Source organism: Scyliorhinus torazame, chromosome 2 (assembly GCF_047496885.1).
Source record: "Scyliorhinus torazame isolate Kashiwa2021f chromosome 2, sScyTor2.1, whole genome shotgun sequence".
Classification (NCBI taxonomy): Eukaryota; Metazoa; Chordata; class Chondrichthyes; order Carcharhiniformes; family Scyliorhinidae; genus Scyliorhinus; species Scyliorhinus torazame.
Genome location: NC_092708.1, coordinates 265,214,135 through 265,234,279, shown reverse-complemented (window position 1 = coordinate 265,234,279; position 20,145 = coordinate 265,214,135). Strand labels below are relative to the sequence as shown.

The 20,145-nt window shown below is 48.5% G+C and overlaps 1 protein-coding gene across 2 annotated transcripts in view; it reads right to left on the bottom strand.

Moving 5' to 3' along the window:
* The window catches only part of vps39 (VPS39 subunit of HOPS complex), a 233,704-nt gene that overhangs the window by 135,299 nt on the left and 78,260 nt on the right, over nt 1–20,145 (bottom strand). For both annotated transcript variants that reach the window (XM_072486723.1, XM_072486733.1), the window contains exons 9-10: nt 1,773–1,893; nt 366–486 (exon numbers count right to left, since the gene is read on the bottom strand). In XM_072486723.1, the coding sequence (XP_072342824.1) occupies nt 366–486; nt 1,773–1,893 (242 nt within the window). The remainder of the gene's footprint in view (nt 1–365; nt 487–1,772; nt 1,894–20,145) is intronic.

Sequence of the window (20,145 nt, the reverse complement as noted above, 5' to 3'; positions counted from 1 at the left end):
AAATGTGAAAATGGAGAATAAAAACACTTAAAAAAAAAAAAACTTCTCAAAAATGTGCTGCTAGGCTATGTCCTCCTGGAATGTGCATTATTTCACTTCTTAAAATAAAATAAAAATATTTACAGCCAAAGACAATCAAACACAATTTAAAATTGTGTAGAATAGTTTAGCATATATTTTGCATCTTTCAACATAAGGAACAAATTACTTTTTAACCCAATGATACAATGATCACATAGTCAAGGTCATCTCACTTTCCCAGCTCAGAGAGGCAAGTGGAGTATGGACCTTGCATATAGCTAGAACTTTTAGAGTTAACATAAAAACATGTGAAATAACGAAAGATATATCTTACAAGTACTTACAGCAAGTTGTAATGCCAATTCAAACTGCTTGTCTTGAAGAAGCTGTCGGATCTGAGTTGCAATTGAAACAGGTACCAGTCGCCATACAAAGTGATTGCTGGCTACGTAAACAATATTAGGCCTGGGAAGTGAAGTTGGTGCCCAGTGAGAGAGAAAGAGAAGGAAAAAGATCAACTTATATCTTATTGTTCTTTATAACTGCCCAGCTAGGTGAGTTAATCACAAATGACAGCAGGTGCAACTTTGTTTGGTTATTAAATTAAAATATATCTGGGTTATTGTATATGGGGTAAATCTAATGTATAATTTCTGATTGGGGTGTTCTTGTTTCTTTCTTTTTGTTGGGGGGGGTTGTTGAAAATTTTAAATATATATATATTTTTTTTAATTAAAATATTTCTGTAAGAAAATCAGCAGTCTTCTTAGAAAGATAGAAGATCAAATCAAGTGGAAGCAGCTTGCTACTTGCATGCTTCTAATGCATATCTGCTCATTACCATCACACTACTTTCTTCATCACAGTGAAGTCATAGACTTTCACACCAGTGTTTCGCTTATTGTTAAGGCAACACAGATCTTATGACGAAGGGGAAAGTATGACAGAAAATAACCACAGAGTGAAGGTGCTGAAGTGAAAGGGCACTTGGAGACGATCTTGTGTGGTGAAACAGAATGGCGTTATAAGCAGAAAACCAGGGAGAACGTGATGGTGTATACACGTGCTCATTTACAGAACTGTACAAATGTCACGTGATATACTTTGGTAAAAAAACAATAATGGAAATAAGCTTATAAGTGCACAAAGATTTGGTACAAGTTCACAGGACAGTTAAAGCAGATTCTAGGTTGATCAAAGTGTAAAAAGTTAATGAAATTCTAGATTCTAATCACAAAGGATCTAAAACCTGAATACGTTTTCAGTTTGAGTGCTGTGCACAATTTTGGGCTCCACACTAGGAAAGATATCAAGGTCGTATATTTTTTTAAAAAGTGCCATCTGCTGTAAATATTTAACTATTTCAGCTGCAAAAACATGCAAGCCTGCATGCAATGGTAACAAGAGTACAATCAATATTTCCACTAACGGTACATGCACGGGTGCGGGGGAGCCTGGAAGGCACACGCAATTCTTCTGCCATATTAATTACTGCAGCTGTAAAGGTACCACACATTGAATAAATTGGCCGCATAGATTCACCTTAGTGAATGATAGGTACAATACTTGCTTTAGTACTTTGTCACTAGGCACTCAAATCGCAGTGCCACATGGCACTTCGATCTTCCAGCTGCAAAATGCTTTAGTTCCCAGGTGAACAAAGCAGCGTTGTGGAAAGATTCACTCGATGGTCTTTTTGGTGTTTTTGCAAGGCAATGGAATGGTTAAAAAAAAAAGGCATGTTCACTTACCCTCCTGATGTGATAAACCGTGGCCTTTGCAGCTCCACACTCTGTACCAGCAGGCGTGGCTCAAAGGTACGTATCTCCACATATCTTGGCAGCACTGCGATGATATAAGGCGACTGATGTTCTATTGGAGACAATCAAATAAAATGGATACAGCTGTTGAGAAGCTATAACTTTGTCTGAGCAATTATGCTCAAATCCTCCCCAGTTCCTATGGGAAGGACTGCTCGGTGTTTCTTTTCTTCTAGTTTTCCCTCTGCAAGTACTCAAAGCACTCTCACTCTCCTGACAGCAGGTTCAAAAGCAATTCCCAGGCTACACTGATTTTCCTAATCTTAGAAAAAGCATTTCTGGTGCTACAATTAATGCCAGAAGTTGCCTTGGTTTGAGAATTTGGGAGGGGATAAAACCACCCAGTGAGCGGTGTTGCACACTAGGAAGCCTAGTTAGGACAGGATCAGGCTTGGCTATCATCATGGTGGAACAGTGAGCATGGTAAGCAATGCCTGTGGAAAGTATCTAAGCAAAGGAGGCAGGAAAAGTGAATAAAGTAGGATTGGTGAGAGAAGTGAATTTCCCCACACTGGAATAGATGTTTAACAAACTTATTTTGGATCAGGGTTTAGAGAACACCAAAATATACCATGGAGTTCACCTGCCACAACTTTGAATAGATTTTGGTTATGGGGAGCACAAGGGCCCACTTTACAGGTGTGATGCAACAGAGAACTAAAAGTATTGTTTTTTAAACAATTTTAATGAGGTATTTTTGGCATTAACAACAAAATCAACAGTATAAAGACAGTGTACAAAGAACAATAAACATAGTGCAAACACCGACACCCGTCCCTCCAAGACCCGCCTATTTAACTGTCTATTTCTACGCTACCCTAGCCCCCCCCCTCCCCCAACGTTTAATTCTCCGCAAAGAAGTCGACGAATGGTTGCCACCTCCGGGCGAACCCTAACACTGACCCTCTCAAGGCGAACGTAATCTTCTCCAGGCCGAGAAAGCTCGCCATGTCGGTTAACCACGCCTCCGACTTCGGAGGCTTTGAGTCCCTCCAAGCTAATAATATCCGTCTCCGGGCTACCAGGGAGGCAAAGGCCAGAACATCTGCCTCTTTCTCCCCCTGGACTCCCGGATCTTCTGACATCCCAAAAATCGCCACCTCTGGACTCATTGCCACACTTGTTCTCAATACCCTGGACATGACATCCGCAAACCCCTGCCAATACCCCTACGTTTTGGACACGCCCAGAACATGTAGACATGGTTCGCTGGTCCACCCGCACATTTTACATACCTGTCTTCCACCCCAAAGAATCTGCTCATCTGGGCCACTGTCATGTGGGCCCGGTGAACCACCTTGAATTGGATCAAGCTGAGCCTTGCGCATGTAGCGGTCGCGTTGACTCTGCTCAACACGTCCGCCCATAAGCCGTCCTCCATCTCTCCCCCCAGCTCCTCCTCCCACTTACCCTTCAGCTCCTCGGTCTGCGTCTCCTCCGCCCCCATTAGTTCTTTGTAGATGACCGAGACACTCCCCTCCCCCACCCATCCCCTAGACACTACCCTATCCTGGATCCCCCTTAGTGGCAGGAATGGGAAGGATGATACCTGCCTGCGCAGAAAGTCCCGCACCTGTAACTATCTGAAGTTGTTCCCTCTTGCCAACCCAAACTTCTCCTCCAGCACTCTCAAGCTAGGGAAGCTCCCTTCCAGGAACAGGTCCCCCCATCCTCTCAATTCCCACCCTTCGCCATACTCTAAACCCCCATCCAAGCTCCCCGGAGCAAACCAGTGGTTGTCACATATTGGGCACCAAACCGATGCACCCACTGTTCCAACGTACCTCCTCCACTGACCCCAGATCCTCAGGGCCACCACCACCACAGGGCTGGTGGAATATCTCGCCGGCAGGAACGGCAGAGATGCCGGTATCAATGCCCCCAAGCTGGTGCCCCTACATGAAGCTGCCTCCATCCGCTCCCCAACCGACCCCATCCCCACCACCCACTTCCTTATCATAGCAATATTGGTCGCCCAGTAGTAATTACTGAAATTTGGCAGGGCAATCCCCCCTCTCCCCCTGATTCCTCTCGAGCATCGCCTTCTTCACCCGCGGGGGCTTACCCACCCAGACAAAGCCCAAAATGATTTTGTTAATCCTCTTAATAAAGGACTGCGGGATGAAAATTGGGAGGCATTGGAGTACAAATAAAAATCTCGGTAGGACCATCATCTTAACCGTCTGCACACTCCCAGCCAGCAACAGCGGTAGCGCATCCCATCTCCAGAACTCACCCCTCATCTGCTCGACCAACCGGGACAAGTTCAACTTGTGCAACTGGACCCAGTCGCGCGCCACTTGTATCCCTAGGTACCTAAAACTGTCCTACACTAACCTAAACGGTAGCTTCCCCAGCCGACCCTCCTGGCCGCTTGCCTGAACTACAAACATCTCGCTCTTTGTCATATTCAGTTTGTATCCCGAAAACCGGTCAAATTCCCCCAAAATCGCCATGATCTCGCCCATCACGGCCCCTGGATCCGCTACATACAAGAGCAGGTCGCCCGCGTACAGCGAGACCCTATGTTCCACCACCCCCCGCAACCAGCCCCTTCCAACCCCTTGAAGATCTCAAGAGTAATTGCCAGCAGCTCTATAGCTAACGCAAACAGCAGTGGGGAGAGGGGGCATTCCTGTCTCGTCTCCCGGTGCAGCCGAAAATAGTCTGAGGTCGTCCTTACACTAGTCTCCTGGGCCTGGTACAGCAGCCTAACCGAGTCGATAAAGCCCCTACCGAACCCAAATCAGCCCAGCACCTCCCATAGATAGTCCCATTCCACCCGGTCGAACGCCTTCTCTGCATCCATGGCTACAACTACCTCAACCTCTACTCTCTGGGGGCATCATAATCACGTTGAGCAGCCTTCTTATATTGGCCACCAACTGCCTACCCTTGACAAATCCGGTTTGATCCTCCATAATCACATCCGGCACACAATCTTCAATCCTGGAGGCCAAAACTTTGGCCAGCAGCTTAGCGTCCACATTAAGCAGTGAGATCGGCCTACAAGTCCCACATAGCTCAGAGTTCTTGTCCCGCTTCAATATTAACAAAATAGTGGCCTGTGACATCGTCAGGGGCAGCACCCCTCTGTCCCTCGCCTCATTCAAAACCTTGACCAGCAACAGCCCTAGTATCCCCGAGAATTTAATGTAGAATTCCACCGGGTACCCATCCGGCCCTGGGACTTTACCCAACTGCATTGCCTTCAAGCACTCAGCTATTTCTTCGGTCCTGATCGGAGCTCCCAGCCCGTCCACCAGCTCCCTGCCCACCCTTGGGAAGGTCAGTCCGAGCAAAAAGCGTCTCATCCCCTCAGGGCCCCGTGGGGGGTTCCGAGCGATAGTCTGCTGTAGAAGTCCCTGAACGCCCCGTTTAGCCCAGCCGAGCCCCTACCAGATTCCCATCCCCATCAACCACCATTTCTATTCCCCTGGCCGCTCCCCTCTTCCTAAGCTGCTGTGCCAGCATTCTGCTGGCCTTCTCCCCATGTTCATAAGGCATCCCCCTCGCCTTTCTAAGCTGCCCCACTGCCTTGCCTGTGGACAACACCCCGAACTCAGCCTGCAGCCTCCGACATTCCCTAAACAGTTCCACCCCCGGTTTCGCCGCATACCTCCGATCTATCTGTAGAATCTCCTTAACCAATCGGTCCATCTCTGCCCTATCCGTCCTGTCCCTATGAGCTCGGATCAAAATCAGCTCCCCTCTCACCACTGCTTTCAGCATCCTCCCAGATCACCGCTGCTGAGACTTCCCCAGTGTCATTAACCTGCAGGTAGTTCTGCATGCAATTCCTCACCCTCTCGCACACCACCTCGTCCGCCAACAAGCCCACGTACAATCGCCATTGCGGGCGCTGGAAGCTCTCCTCACTAAACTGCAGTTCCACCCAATGTGGGGCATGATCCGAAATAGTGATGGCCGAATACCCAGTGTCCACCACCCCCGCCAGCAGATCCCTGCTCAAAATGAAAAAATCAATCCGGGAGTAAACCTTATGCACATGCGAATAAAAAGAAAACACCCTCCCAGTCAGCTGCCCAAACCTCCATGGATCGACCCCCCCAATCTGCTCCATGAACCCTATCAGTTCTTTTGCCATTGCTGGCACCCTCCCCGTTTTCGAACACGACCGGTCCAGGCCGGGGTCGATGACAGTGTTAAAATCCCCCCCCATAACCAACTTGAGAGAGTCCAGATCCGGTATCTTCCCCAGTAACCTCTTTATGAATTCTACATCATCCCAGTTCGGCGCGTACACATTGGCCAAGACTACCTTCCTCCCCTCCAGCTTACCGCTCACCATGACATAATGGCGCCCCCCCATCCGAGACTATACTGCCCACCAGGAATGGCACCTGCTTATTGATTAAAATCGCCACCCCTCTAGTCTTGGTGTCCAGCCCCGAATGAAAGACCTGACTGACCTAACCCTTCCTTAGCCTAACTTGATCCACTACTTTCAGGTGTGTCTCCTGCAACATTACCACGTCCGCCTTCAGAGCCCTCTTGACAGGCCCATTCAACCCTCTAACATTCCAGGTGATCAGCCTTGTTGGAGGGCACCACACACCCCCCCCCTCCTCCACCGATCAGCCATCCCCTTTCCTGGGCCCACCCCCAGCCCATGCGCCGCGCCTCCATCCTCCCGCCTCCTGACAGTCCCCACTCCCGACCGCTTCTCTGTCCCAAAACCTAAGTCCCTCCCTCGTCAGCAGAATAACTCCCTCCTTCGCCCCCCCCCCCTCGCAACACCACCTTGTAACCTAACCCCTGCCCTGTATTGAACACTATTACCCCCCCATGCTTCCATAGACTAGCTCACCCAGCTAGCCTGGTGACCCTCGCCTCCGGCGCCAAGAAGTCTCCCACCTATTGTTCCCTACTCCCCTCCCCCGCCCATCGAAACCACTTCCCTCATCAAACCGAGACCGAACAATCTCCCAATTACCATAGGAGACAACCCAAAACAGACAAAACCCCCCACCAAGAACCCCCCCAATAGTGCAAATCAGAGTAATAAAAAATAAAAAGCCCCCACCAGCCACCTCCATCAAAACACCAAAAACCCATAGAAATCAAAGAACCTTTACTTCCCCATCTTCACCCAAACTTAAAAAGAAGAAAAACAACAATCAAAACATATATACATTGCTCAGAAAAGCTACAACTTAACACCAAAAAGTTCTCAGTTCTACGCCAGTCCCTTCTTCTTGGCAAAGTCCATCGCATCTTTGGGCGACTCGAAATAATGGTGCTAGTCCTCGTGCGTAACCCAAAGACGCGCCGGATAGAGGAGCCCAAATTTCACCTTCTTCTTAAACAGGATCTCCTTCACTTGCCTTAAGCCTGCCCTCCTTCTGGCCACCTCCACACTCGGGTCCTGATAGACACGCAATATACTATTGTCCCACTTGCAACTCCTAGTACGCTTGGCCCACTGGAGAATACATTCCTTATCCAAAAATCTGTGGAACCGGACCACCATCGCCCTTGGGGGTCTCCCGGCGGTGGCTTCCTCACTATCGCCCTGTACGCCCTGTCCACCTCAAACGGTCAAGGAAAAGCCCCCACCCCCAGAAGCTTCTGGAACATATTCACCACGAACGCGCCAGCATCAGCCCCCTCAGGGAGACCGACAATTGAAATGAAAAATGAAATGAAAATTCTTAAGTTCTGCCGGCGAGCTCCGTTCTCCAGATCTTCTACCTTCTCCAGCAGCCTGTTTTGATGATCCTTCGGCATCCCCACCTCTAGTTCGACCGTTTGGTGCTCCTCCTGGTCCGCCAGCGCTTTATCCAGCTTCGGAATCGTTCGATCCTGGGCATCCAGCCTGCGCTCCAGCCGATCGATCGACTCCTTAAATCGGGTCAAGACAGTCCCATTTCTGTCTGGCAAAGCTCTCCTGGATGACCTGCATCAGCTCCTCCGCCGATGGCTGGGCCGTCGCAGCAGGGGTCCGAACATCAGCCATGTTGTCTTTAGCGGCCACCTCCACCCAGCCCTTGCTTATCTTTTTATTTCTTCCTTTTCAGTCCCTTGGGGTTCTCCGTTCCATGCACCACTGTGTGGGACCAGAGCCTGATTGTCTGCGCCTTCAAAGCCAGCACTCAAAACCACGAAAACGTTGGGAAAAAAAGTCCAAAAGTCCAGCCACCAAACGTGCGACTTACTCCCTCATAGCCATCATCAGAAGTCAACTAAAAAGTATTTTTAAACAAAAACAATGTTTATTCTATGAATCCAGTTAACATTTTATAAACAGTGTTTATCAACTACCAACCCTGATAACCCCCCCAACAGATACAGTACTCTATACATAACCCTTAATATCTTTCAAAACAACATCCATAAGTTAAACCCTTTTTAAATAAAGACAGCAGGTTTAAATTCTCTACAGAAACAGGTATTAATTTGAAATCATCAAGTAATTTGGAGACATTCTTTAGATTGCAGAGAGAGATCATAACAACTTCTTGCTGTGACTGCAGATCTCCAACTCTGAAAACAAAACTCAACACACTGCAGCTGCCAGCTCAAAACGAAAGTAAAAGCCAGACAGACAGCCCAGCTCCACCCACACACTCACATCACTGCAGCTATTTGATAAACACCCATTTCTTAAAGGTACATCCACCTAACAAACTTCACTGATTTTTGTTAAAGAGGTAATGGAGAGAATAAAAAAGGATAATGTAATAGACACAATGTCCAGAAAGCCTTTAATAAAGCACCATATAATAGACTAATAATTAGTAGACCTTTTGAGGAACAGGTGACAAAACGAATAGATAGCTCATAACAAGGCAGAAAGTAGAGAATAAAGCATAGCTAGTCAGAATAGAAGGCAGCAAGCGGTGTCCCACAAGTTGTTCACAATTTACATTTAATGATCAAGACTTTGGACTCAACAACACAATTAAATTTAGCGGCCAAATACACAAGTCTCGAAACATACAAATTACGAAGAGTAGGCCAATTGCCCCCTTGAGCCTGTTCCGTCATTCAACTGAATCAGGACTCATCTGATTGTGGCCTAAAGTCCACATTTCTGCCAACCGCCAATAACCTTTGATTGCCTCGTTAGTCAAGAACCTATCTACTTTTTTTTTTTTTTAAATAATTTTTTTTCCCAATTAAGGGCAATTTAGCATGGCCAATTCACCTACCCTGCACATGTGTGTGTTGTGGGGGTGAGACCCACACAGACACAGGAAGAATGTGCTAACTCCACACGGTTAATGACTCAGGGCCGGGATCGAACCCGGGTCCTCAGCACCGTGAGGCAACAGTGCTAACCACTATGCCTCTATGCCACTCCAAAAATCTAATTCTGCATTAATAAACTATTCAATGACTCTGCCTTCAACATTCTCTGGGGAAGAGAGTTCCAAAGACTCACCGCCCCATAGAAAAAAAATTCTCATCTGTCTTAAATGAGACCGCTGTGTCTCTAGTTCTAGTTTTTTTCCACAAGGGGAAACATCCTTTCAGCATCCATCCCATCAAGTCAACTCAGGATCTTATATGTCTCAATAAGATGACCTCTTATTCTTCTAAACTCCAGTGGGTAGAGGCCCAGCCTGTCCAACCTTTCCTCATAAGATAACCCCCTTGATCCCTACAGTCGAGTGAACATCCTCTGATTTGCTACTAACGCATTTATATCCCTTTTCTAAATAAGGAGACCAAAATAGTGCACTGTACTCCGGATGTGGTCTCACAAACATCTTACACAACTGTAGCAAAACATCCCTACTTTGATATTCCATTCCCTTTACAATAAATGACAACATTCCATTTGCCTTCCTAATGACTTGCTGTACCTGGATACAAGCTTTTTGTGTTTCATGTACCAGGACACCCAGATCTCGAGACCTTCTCTGCAATCTCCCCATTTAAATAAGTTAGTGGACAGGCAATTAAAAACAAAGAAATGGAATGTTGACCTTTATCTCAAGAGCTTAAAATACAAAGGGGTGGGAGTTATGTTAAGATGGCTCTTGTTCAGCCCTGAAAAAGCTAATAAATCAAATCATACACATCACACCAGTTTATGTATAATACCTATACAGGCCTTAAAATATAGCTTAAGCGCTCACATGGGCTGCCGCTTACCATAATTGTGAAGTTTGAATTCCCACACGCAGAATAAGCTAGCAACAACAGACAAGACTCAAGGACCTCTTAAAATTACAGCAAGAAAATAATCACACAGCTTGCACATCAAAAATTCAATTGATCATGCAGCTGTGAACCTTACAAACACAGGACAATGGATGGGTGGGAGTAAGGGACATCACGATAATGCAGATTTCTAATTTAATGTTTGTCGAGCAGTTAATAGACAAGTACAGACACCTGCGTGCTTGCTGATCTTGTAATACTGTGTATGTGCTTTGATTTTGATTGGTAATTACACTCATATATAATTCATTATGCAATCATTTTTAACAATAATTTAGAGTATCCAATTCTTTTTTTTACCAATTATGGGACAATTTAGCGTGATCAATTCACCTACCCTGCACATCTTTTTGGGTTGTGGGGACGACACCCATGCAGACATGGGGAAAACGTGCTAACTCCACACAGACAGTGACTCGTGGCCGGGATTGAACCTGGGTCCTTGGCGCTGTAAGACAGCAGTGCTAAGCACTGCACCACCGTGCCACCCTTGCATTATGTAATCCTCATTGCTTTTTTAAAAAAAATATTTTTATTAAAGTTTTTTACCAACACAATTTTGGTAGTGTTGAAGTTGAAGGGTAAATGGGAGGAGGAGCTGGGGGAGGAGATCGAGGAAGGTTTGTGGGCTGATGCCCTGGGCAGCGCCAACCCTCCTCGGTCCCTGCTGCATTCCAGGAACCCTCTCCTTACCCTCCGGGTCTCATTAGCCCACACAAACCCGATAATACTCCTACATACTCTCTTGAAAAAGCCCTTGGTGATCACGATGGGAAGGCACTGAAACACAAACAAAAACCTCGGAAGGACCACCATTTTGACCGACTGCACTCTACTCGCTAGCGAGAGCGGTAACATGTCCCATCTTTTGAATCGTCAGATTCAGTTTATGTAGGGCCTCCCAGCTCCTGGCTATCTGGATCCCCAGGTACTGAAAGCTCCCCTCCGCCCTCCTCAGCGGTAGATCCCCTATCCCCCTTTCTTGGTCCCCTGCCTGTAGTACAAAGAGCTCACTCTTCCCTCCATTGAGCTTATAGCCCGAGAACTCCCCAAACTCCCTAAGAGTCTGCATGACCTCCACCATCCCCTCCATTGGATCCGCCACGTACAGCAACAGGTCATCCGCGTATAGCGACACCCGATGCTCTTCTCCCCCTCGGACCACCCCCCTCCATTTATTCGACTCCCTCAGTGATGTGGCCAAGGGTTCGATCGCCAATGCAAAAAACAGGGGGGACAGGGGGCACCCCTGCCTCGTTCCTCGGTACAGCCAAAAGTACTCCGACCTCCGCCGGTTCGTCACTACACTCGCCACTGGGGCTCTGTCAAAGAGCTTAACCCAGCTGATAAACCCTCCCCCGAACCCAAACCTACGCAACACCTCCCAGGGGTACTCCCACTCTACTCGGTCAAAGGCCTTCTCCGCGTCCATAGCTGCCACTATCTCCGCCTCTCCCTCCTCCGATGGCATCATTATCACGTTTAAGAGCCGCCGCACATTAGTGGTTAATTGCCTGCCCTTTACGAATCCCGTCTGGTCCTCATGAATCACCCCCGGGACACAATCCTCGTGGCCATCACTTTTGCCAATAACTTAGCGTCCACATTGAGGAGCGAGAGCGGCCTGTACGATCCACATTGCAGTGGGTCCTTGTCTCGCTTTAAGATCAAGGAAATTGTCGCCTCCGACATTGTCGGGGGCAGGGTCCCCTCCTCTCTTGCCTCGTTAAAGGTCCTCACTAGTAGCGGGGCCAACAGATCTACGTACTTTCTGTAGAACTCCACCGGGAACCCGTCCGGCCCCGGGGCCTTCCCCGCCTGCATACTCCCCAAACCCTTGCTCAGCTCCTCCAACCCGATTGGTGCCCCCAAACCAGCCACCTCTTGCTCCTCCACCCTCGGGAACCTCAGTTGGTCTAGGAATCGTCTCATCCCCCCCCCCCCCCCGGGGGCTGGGATCTGTACAGCTCTTCATAGAAGGCCTTGAATACCTTGTTTATTTTTGTTACACTCTCTTTGATTCCCCCTATTTCCCTCGCTGCCGTCCTCTTACGGAGCTGGTGTGCCAGCATCCGACTAGCCTTTTCCCCGTACTCGTAGGTCGCCCCCTGCGCCTTCCTCCACTGTGCCTCCGCCTTCCCCGTGGTCAACAGGTCTGGAGCCGTCGTCTTTCCCCAAGTAATCTTTCCTCCGGGGCCTCTGCGTATCTCCTGTCCACTCTCAAAATCTTCCCCACTAACCTCTCCCTTTCCATGCTCTCTGTCCTCTCCCTATGAGCCCTGATGGAGATTAGCTCTCCCCTGATCACCGCCTTCAACATTTCCCATACCACCCCCACTCGCACCTCCCCGTTGTCGTTGGCCTCCAAGTACCTTTCGATACACCCCCTCACCTTCCCACACACCACCTCATCTGCCAGCAGTCCCACATCCAGCCGCCACAGCGGGCGTTGGTCCCTCTCCTCTCCCAGCCCCATTTCCACCCAGTGCGGGGCGTGGTCCGAAACGGCTATGGCCGAATACTCCGTTCCCTCCCTCGGGATGAGCGCCCTGCACAGAACAAAGAAATCTATCCGGGAGTAGGCTTTGTGCACGTGGGAGAAGAAAGAAAATTCCCTGGCCTGCGGTCTTGCAAACCTCCATGGGTCCACTCCCCCCATCTGATCCATAAACCCCCCCAAGCACCTTGGCCGCCGCCGGCCTCTTTCCCGTCCTTGATCTGGAGCGGTCCAGTGCTGGGTCCAGCACTGTATTGAAGTCCCCTCCCACTATCAGGCCTTCTACCTCCAGGTCCGGAATGCGCCCCAACATGCGCTTCATGAATCCAGCATCATCCCAGTTCGGGGCGTATACATTTACCAACACCACCCACGTCCCTTGCAGCCTACCACTCACCATCACATATCTCCCTCCATTATCCACTACGATAGTCTTGGTCTCAAATGACACATGCTTTCCCACCAAAATTGCCACCCCCCTATTTTTCGCGTCCAGTCCTGTCCTACCCATCCCCTTCTTAACCTGACCTGGTCCGCCACCTTCAGGTGTGTCTCTTGGAGCAGAGCCACGTCTGCCTTCAGTCCCTTCAAGTGCGCAAACACTCGAGCCCTCTTCACTGGCCCATTCAGGCCCCTCACGTTCCACATTATCAGCCAGATTGGAGGGGCTCTCTCTCACACACACCCCGCCCCACCCCCCCCCACCGACTAGCCATCTCCTTTTCTGGGCCAGTCCCGTGTCCGCATCTCCCTCGCCCTCCAGCCTGGGGACCTCCGTCCCGTCCACCGTGTCCCCCATTCCCTTTCGGCCAGTGCAGCAGCAACCCTCTCCGCTTGGCAACCTCCGTGCTCCAGTCCGGGTATATTCGGATCTCTGCATTGTCCCACTTGTTGCTCCGCTCCTCCTTGGCCCATTTCAGGACCCTCTCTCTGTCCGTAAAGCTGTGAAATCTCACCACCATGGCCCTTGGCGGCTCAGTTGCCTTGGGCTTCCTTTTTGTTTTGCAAAGGCAAAGCGACTTTAATGGAGGATTTTAACTTTAACATAGATTGGGAGGGGCAATTAAACACCTGTCAGAAAGGTAGTGAATTTATGAAGTGTGTCAGGGATGATTTCCTCCAGCAATATGTTCTGAGTACAAAAAGGGGACAAGCAATATTGGATTTATTCATGAGCAATATTTATTTATTAACCTAATTGCATGTGAACATTTATTAAATAGTGATCATAACATGATCGAGTTCAAGGTAATGTTTGAAAGTGAGAAGCACAACTTAGCTGCTGGAACTTTAGATTTACGGGAGCCGACTTTAATGAGATGAGACCGAGACTGTCCATAGTAAACTAGGAAAATCTACTAATGGGTGAAACAACTGAGGAAAAGAGCAACATGTTTCAGAAAACATTTAACGCAATACAGAAAGTCCCTAAGGGATAGATAAAGAGATAAGGGACAGTATAAAACTAAAAGGGCTTACCAAAATGCAAAAAAATAGCACAGATCCTACCAAATGGGAAAGACACAAGACCAGCAAAGAGCCACAAAGTAGTTTATAGGAGCTATTAAAAGGGGTTATGAAAGGAAACTTACAAGGGCCATCAAAATCAATAAAAAGTTTTATGGTTATAAAAAGGAAAAGCAGGTGGCCAGGAACAATGTTGGCCCTCTAAAGACTGAAAGTGGAGATATTGTCAGCGAGTGACTATGGGGGCATGCTGAATAATTACTTTGCCTTGGTATTTACATTGGAAAAGGATACCGTCGGGAGGACATTGATAGCGGATTGGGGATAAGGACTAAATAATATTAACACACGGAAAACATCAATAATAAGGGAAATCAATGGAAGTAGAGTCATAAATCCCCAGGACCTGATGATTTTCTCCGAGGGTGTTAAAGGAAGTAGGGAGCACATTGTAGATGCACTAACTAAATATTTTTTAAATAATCTTTATTATTGTCACAAGTAAGCTTACATTAACACTGCAATGAAGTTACTGTGAAAAGATCCTAGTCGCCACATTCCAGCACCTGTTCGGGTACACAGAGGGAGAATTCAGAATGTCCAATTCACCTACCACCACGTCTTTCCGGACTTGTGGGAGGAAACCGGAGCACCCGGAGGAAACCCACGCAGACACGGGGAGAACGTGCAGACTCCGCACAGACAGTGGTCCAAGCCGGGAATCGAACCCGGGACCCTGGCGCTGCGAAGCAACAGTGCTAACCATTGTGATACCATGCCGCCCAATTTGGAGCACCCTAGATTCAGGAGTGGTTCCCTCTGGATTGGAAAATAGATCCTGTCACAATTGTCGGATTCTGGGATGGGAAAGTGAGCACCTGGGAAATGTCCAGTTCACCAGGGAGGGACAACATAGATCCATGACAGGCAGGTCATGCCTGACCGAGGTTGATGCAGCCTCTCTCTCTCTCTGGCCTCTCCGCTCCACGTGGGGGGCATCCGGGTTTATTTGAGACAAACCCAAACACACTGAATCGTGCAGCGGCCACACTCCCTGTTCTCTCCCGGCGGAGGCTGCAGGCCGGGCCTACCTCGATCGGCCCGGCCTCATATCGCCTTCCAGACATCTTCGCTCCGAGCGCCTGGCTCGGACGGCCTTGGGCTTCCTCGCCAGCACCCGGTCCAGCTCCAGCACCCTCGAAGGGGCCTCCGCACCCATCATCGCCCCGATCATCGTGCCCGCGTATGCCGCGGCATCGGCCCCCTCCACTCCTTCTGGGAGACCCAGGATCCTCAGATTATTTCTCCTCGACCTGTTCCCCAGGTCTTCGAGTCTTCCCGCCCACTTCTTGTGTAGCGCCTTGTGCCGTTCCACTCTCACCGCCAGGCCCAAGAGCTTGTCCTCATTCTCCCTCACTCTTTTCTGGACCTCCTGGATCTTCACCTCGTGGGCCTTCTGGGTTATCCCTAGTCCTTCGATTACCGCCAGCATAGGCGCCAGCATCTCCTTACGCAGCTCCTCGAAGCAGCGCTTGATGAATTCCTGCATCTCCTCTTTGTCCCCAGACGCCGCCATTTTGTTTTTTTTCCCTCGCTTCTCCCGCTGCTCCAATGCCGCTTTTCTGGCTGTTGCACTTTGGGTCCGGTCCATAAAAGTCGGTTGGGGACCTCTCTCTCCTCTTCCCCACGGGTTGTCTGTAAAAAAAAATTCCATTGGGGCTCCTCTAGCGAGCTCGAAAGTCCGTAATCGCGGGAGCTGCCGAATCGTGCGGCTTAGATCCGCATAGCGGCAACCGGAAGTCGTAATCCTCATTGCTAGTTGTGAATGGACTTGGATTACTTAAAATAACAGAGAAAAGTATAATTGACCTGTATTTTCTGTGCTTGAGGAGCCGGCAATCCATCTAGTGGTAGCTTAGCTTCCCTGCTATATAGCTTGAATAAGATTTGAACTTAAACTAGAACTCTAAGTGTCAGCTGGGGAGTGAAGAACACTAGAGTTGAATAACTACAGGTGAGTTTCCCGCTCCAAAGTTCTCGCAATAGGCCCCAATGCATTCCATTCTGAGCACTAAAGCGTGAGAAAAAAATATTGGTCTCAGAGGGAATGAAGCACAGATTCACCAGAAATATACCCGACTAAAAGGATTACATTATGGGGACACAATTGCAAGAAAAAAGTAGGCATGCATTACCCTCAGTAAAGAAGATTAAGGTCTGATCGAATTAAAGATGCTAAAAAGGAATAGACAGGGTGGAGAGAGAAAATCTATTTCTTCTTGTTGGGGAATCCAGAATAAGGGGCAGAATCTTAACATTACAGTGAGGCAGTTCAGGAGCAAAAATGATACACAGAGGGTGACCTGTTCGCATTCTTTAAAAAGAGCTATCAATTAGTCCAACCTGCTTTTCTTCCATAGTCCTGTAATTTTCCCCTATAAAGCAATTATCCAATTCACTTTTCCCATCACTCTTTCAGGCAGAGAGTTCCAGGTCATAACACTCCTGCCAGCTTGGCAGTGCCAGTGTGGCAGTGTCAAGGTGCCAGCTGGGCAGTGCCAAGGTGCCTGCATTGCAAGGAGGGGGCTAGGAGCCACACTGCACTATCCCTGGCCACCCAGGGGCCTCTGATGGCCTGGAGCTTGTGTGAACCAGTACTGAAAGGCAGCCAGCTGCAGCTTCCCTGGAGAGGCTGGTGGGTCCCGAGAGGCCGCAGGTAAACCTGCCCACAGACACATGCTGTTTGGTCACACCCCTTTTGGGAAGGATTCTGATTTTGACACCTCGCGGGACTTAGGTATATCCTGCGAGGTATAAAGGCTGCCGGGAAGCCCATGGGAGCTCTCGCTCAAGCACAATGGGGCTGCTAGACTGCGTTCGTAGAATTGGTTTGGGTGGAGATGAGGAAGAGTAGGGGAAAGAAGTTACTAGTGAGAGTCATCTACAGGCCCCCGGACAATTCCACAATGTAGGATAAAGAACATAAGAACATAAGAACTAGGAGCAGGAGTAGGCCATCTGGCCCCTCGAGCCTGCTCCACCATTCAATGAGATCATGGCTGATCTTTTGTGGACTCAGCTCCACTTTCCGGCCCGAACACCATAACCCTCAATCCCTTTATTCTTCAAAAAGCTATCTATCTTTATCTTAAAAACATTTAATGAAGGAGCCTCTACTGCTTCACTGGGCAAGGAATTCCATAGATTCACAACCCTTTGAGTGAAGAAGTTCCTCCTAAACTCAGTCCTAAATCTACTTCCCCTTATTTTGAGGCTATGCCCCCTAGTTCTGCTTTCACCCGCCAGTGGAAACAACCTGCCCGCATCTATCCTATCTATTCCCTTCATAATCTTATATGTTTCTATAAGATCCCCCCTCATCCTTCTAAATTCCAACAAGTACAGTCCCAGTCTACTCAAGGATGCAATAAGAAACATTGGGTGCTTTGATAATGGGTTGACAATAATCATGGGTTACTTTACCTATAAATAAACTGAAAAAAATTCAGATTGCCAATCGTAGCCTGTATGAGAAGTTCACAATATCTTTGAAATAGTTTCTTAAGAGTAGTATGTTCTGGTACAAACCAAAAAACTGTATTGTGCAATGTGACCGGATTAGTTTATGACCTAAGTGGGTACCCCTAGGTAGAGGCCACCGTAATATGATTGAATTTTACATCCAGTTTGAAAGGGAGAAGAGTCTAAGGGAATATTTTTTACTTAAGTAAAGGCAACTATGTGGGAACAAAAGCAGAGTTATCCGAGTACTCGGCCAGGGTATAGATCAATAGAGAAACAGTGGCAGGCAAGTATGGGGATATTTCAAAATACTCAGTAAGTATATTCCGACTATTAAAAAAAATATTAAAAGGGAGGACCACCATCTGTGGTTAACCAAAGACATTAAGGAAAGCATCAAACTTAAGGAAAAGCATACAACTGCACAAAAATGAGTCAGGTGATTGATCAGAATATAAAAAATGCCAGAGAATGATTAAAAGGCTAATCTGGAAAAAGAAATTAGAGTATGAGGAGAAGCTAGCTGGAAATGTAAAAGCAGATAGAAGGTTTCTACAGGTTTCCAAAAATGGAAGAGAAATTAAAGCGAGCGTAGTCCTCTGATAAGCGAGAATGGGGAGTTAATAATCGCTCAGAACACTGATGGATGAAATGAACAAATATTTTCTTCAGTCTTCATTATAGAGGGTACAAAATACATTACAGTAATAGCAGTAAATGGTGGAGGGAGAGCAAACTCAGGGAGTTGCAGTCTGACAAGTATCTAGGTCCAGATGTATGTCATCCTAGGGCCTTGAAAGAAGTGGCTAAGGTAGCAGATGCGTTGGTGTTAATTTTCCAAAATTACCTCGAGTCCAGAAAGGTTCCATCTATTCAAGAAGGGAGGTGGGGTGGCTCAGTGGTTAGCATTGTTGGCTCACAGCTCCAGGGACCCGGATTCAATTCCGGCCTCAGGTGACTGTGAGGAGTTTGCATTTTCTCCATGTCTGCGTAGTTTTCCTCCAGGTGCTCCGGTTTCCTCCCACAGTCCAAAGAAGTGCAGGTTAGGTAGGGTTACAGGGACAGGGTGCAGGTGTGGGCTTAAGTAGGGTGCTTTTCCAAGACCAGGGCAAACTCGATGGGCTGAATGCCCTCCTTCTGCACTGTATATTCTATGATTTTATAGGTCAGTTAGTTTGACATCTCTTGTGGAGAAATCGATCATTAAAGTGATTAAAACTGGGGAATAACTCAAGGTAAGAGCCCACATGGTTTTGTGAAAGGGCATCATGTTTAGTCAATTTATTAGAGGTCTTTGAAGGAGTAACATGTGCTGAGGAAATAGGAGAGCCTGTCGGCACTGTATTTGGATTTCAAGAAGGCATTTGATAAGGTGCCACATCAAGGGTTATTGAGGAAAATAAAAGTTCATGGTGTAGGGGGCAACATATAAGCATGGACAGAAGATTGGCTGGCTGGCAGAAAACACAATATACATAATTTGGCCGTTGTCTGATTGGCAGGATGTGATGAATGGAGTGCTGCAGGAGTCTGTGCTGGGGCTTCAACTTTTTACAATTTATATCAAAGACTTAGATGAGGGCAGCGAAGGCATGGTACCTAAACTTGCAGATGATAGTTGGATAGGTAGGAAAGTATGTTGTGAAGACATAAGGGCCGGGTTACTACGAGCCCAAGTCGGGTCGGAGAATCGGCGGTGACGTGGGAAATTCCTGCCACGCGATTCTACGGCGACCAGAGAATCGGCGGCAAACGCGCCTGCGCGGTCGACACGGTGCTGGTCGGGAGCCGCTAAAAGAGGCCCCCACGGCAATTCTCCGTGGACTACCAGCCGAATTCCCACCGGCGTGGTTCCAACATGGTACCATCCGACGGGAGCTTGGACCCGCTGCTGTGATGGCCGTCCTGGTTGGGGGGGGGGGGGCCTCCACGGCGTCCAGGCCCGCGATCGGGTGCTACCGATCGGCGGGCGCCCGCGATCTGGAGGGGGCCTACCTCCTTCCGCGCAGACCCGCGGTAGGGCTCCATGTTGTGTGGCGCCGGCGCGGAAACTGCCACCACACGCACACGCCGCCGTTGAAACGGCCATCACGCGTATGCGCCGGCATGGACACAGCCACCACACGCATGCGCAGACCTGCGCCGGCAGTGCAGGGCCGCGTATCGACACCGGAGCAGCGCGCAGCACTCCGGCGCCGTGCTGGCCCCCTTAATCGCTGGGCCAGGAGGCCCGTTGATGCCGGCGTCAACACTTGACCGGGATTTCGGAGAATCCTGGCCAAGGAGTTTGCAGATAAAGATAGGTGTGATAACCTTCACAACGACCACGGGTGAAAATGGTAGCTAAACTTGCAGATGATACACGGATAGATAGGAAAGTATGTTGTGAAGACATAAGGAGTTTGCAGATAGAGATGGGTGTGATAACCTTCACAAGGACCACGGGTGAAAATAGTTGACCGATCTCCCCATGGGCTTCGTAGAAGAGTTCCCGTGGTGAGCGGGCAGAGATTCACCCAGCTGGGGCTCTTTAGCAGGACCTTTAAATGTAGCTCCCAGACCTGGACTGGAAGTTCTTTACAGTCCTAGGGTGGGGCGTTTGTTGTATGTGCCACAGTAGCGGCT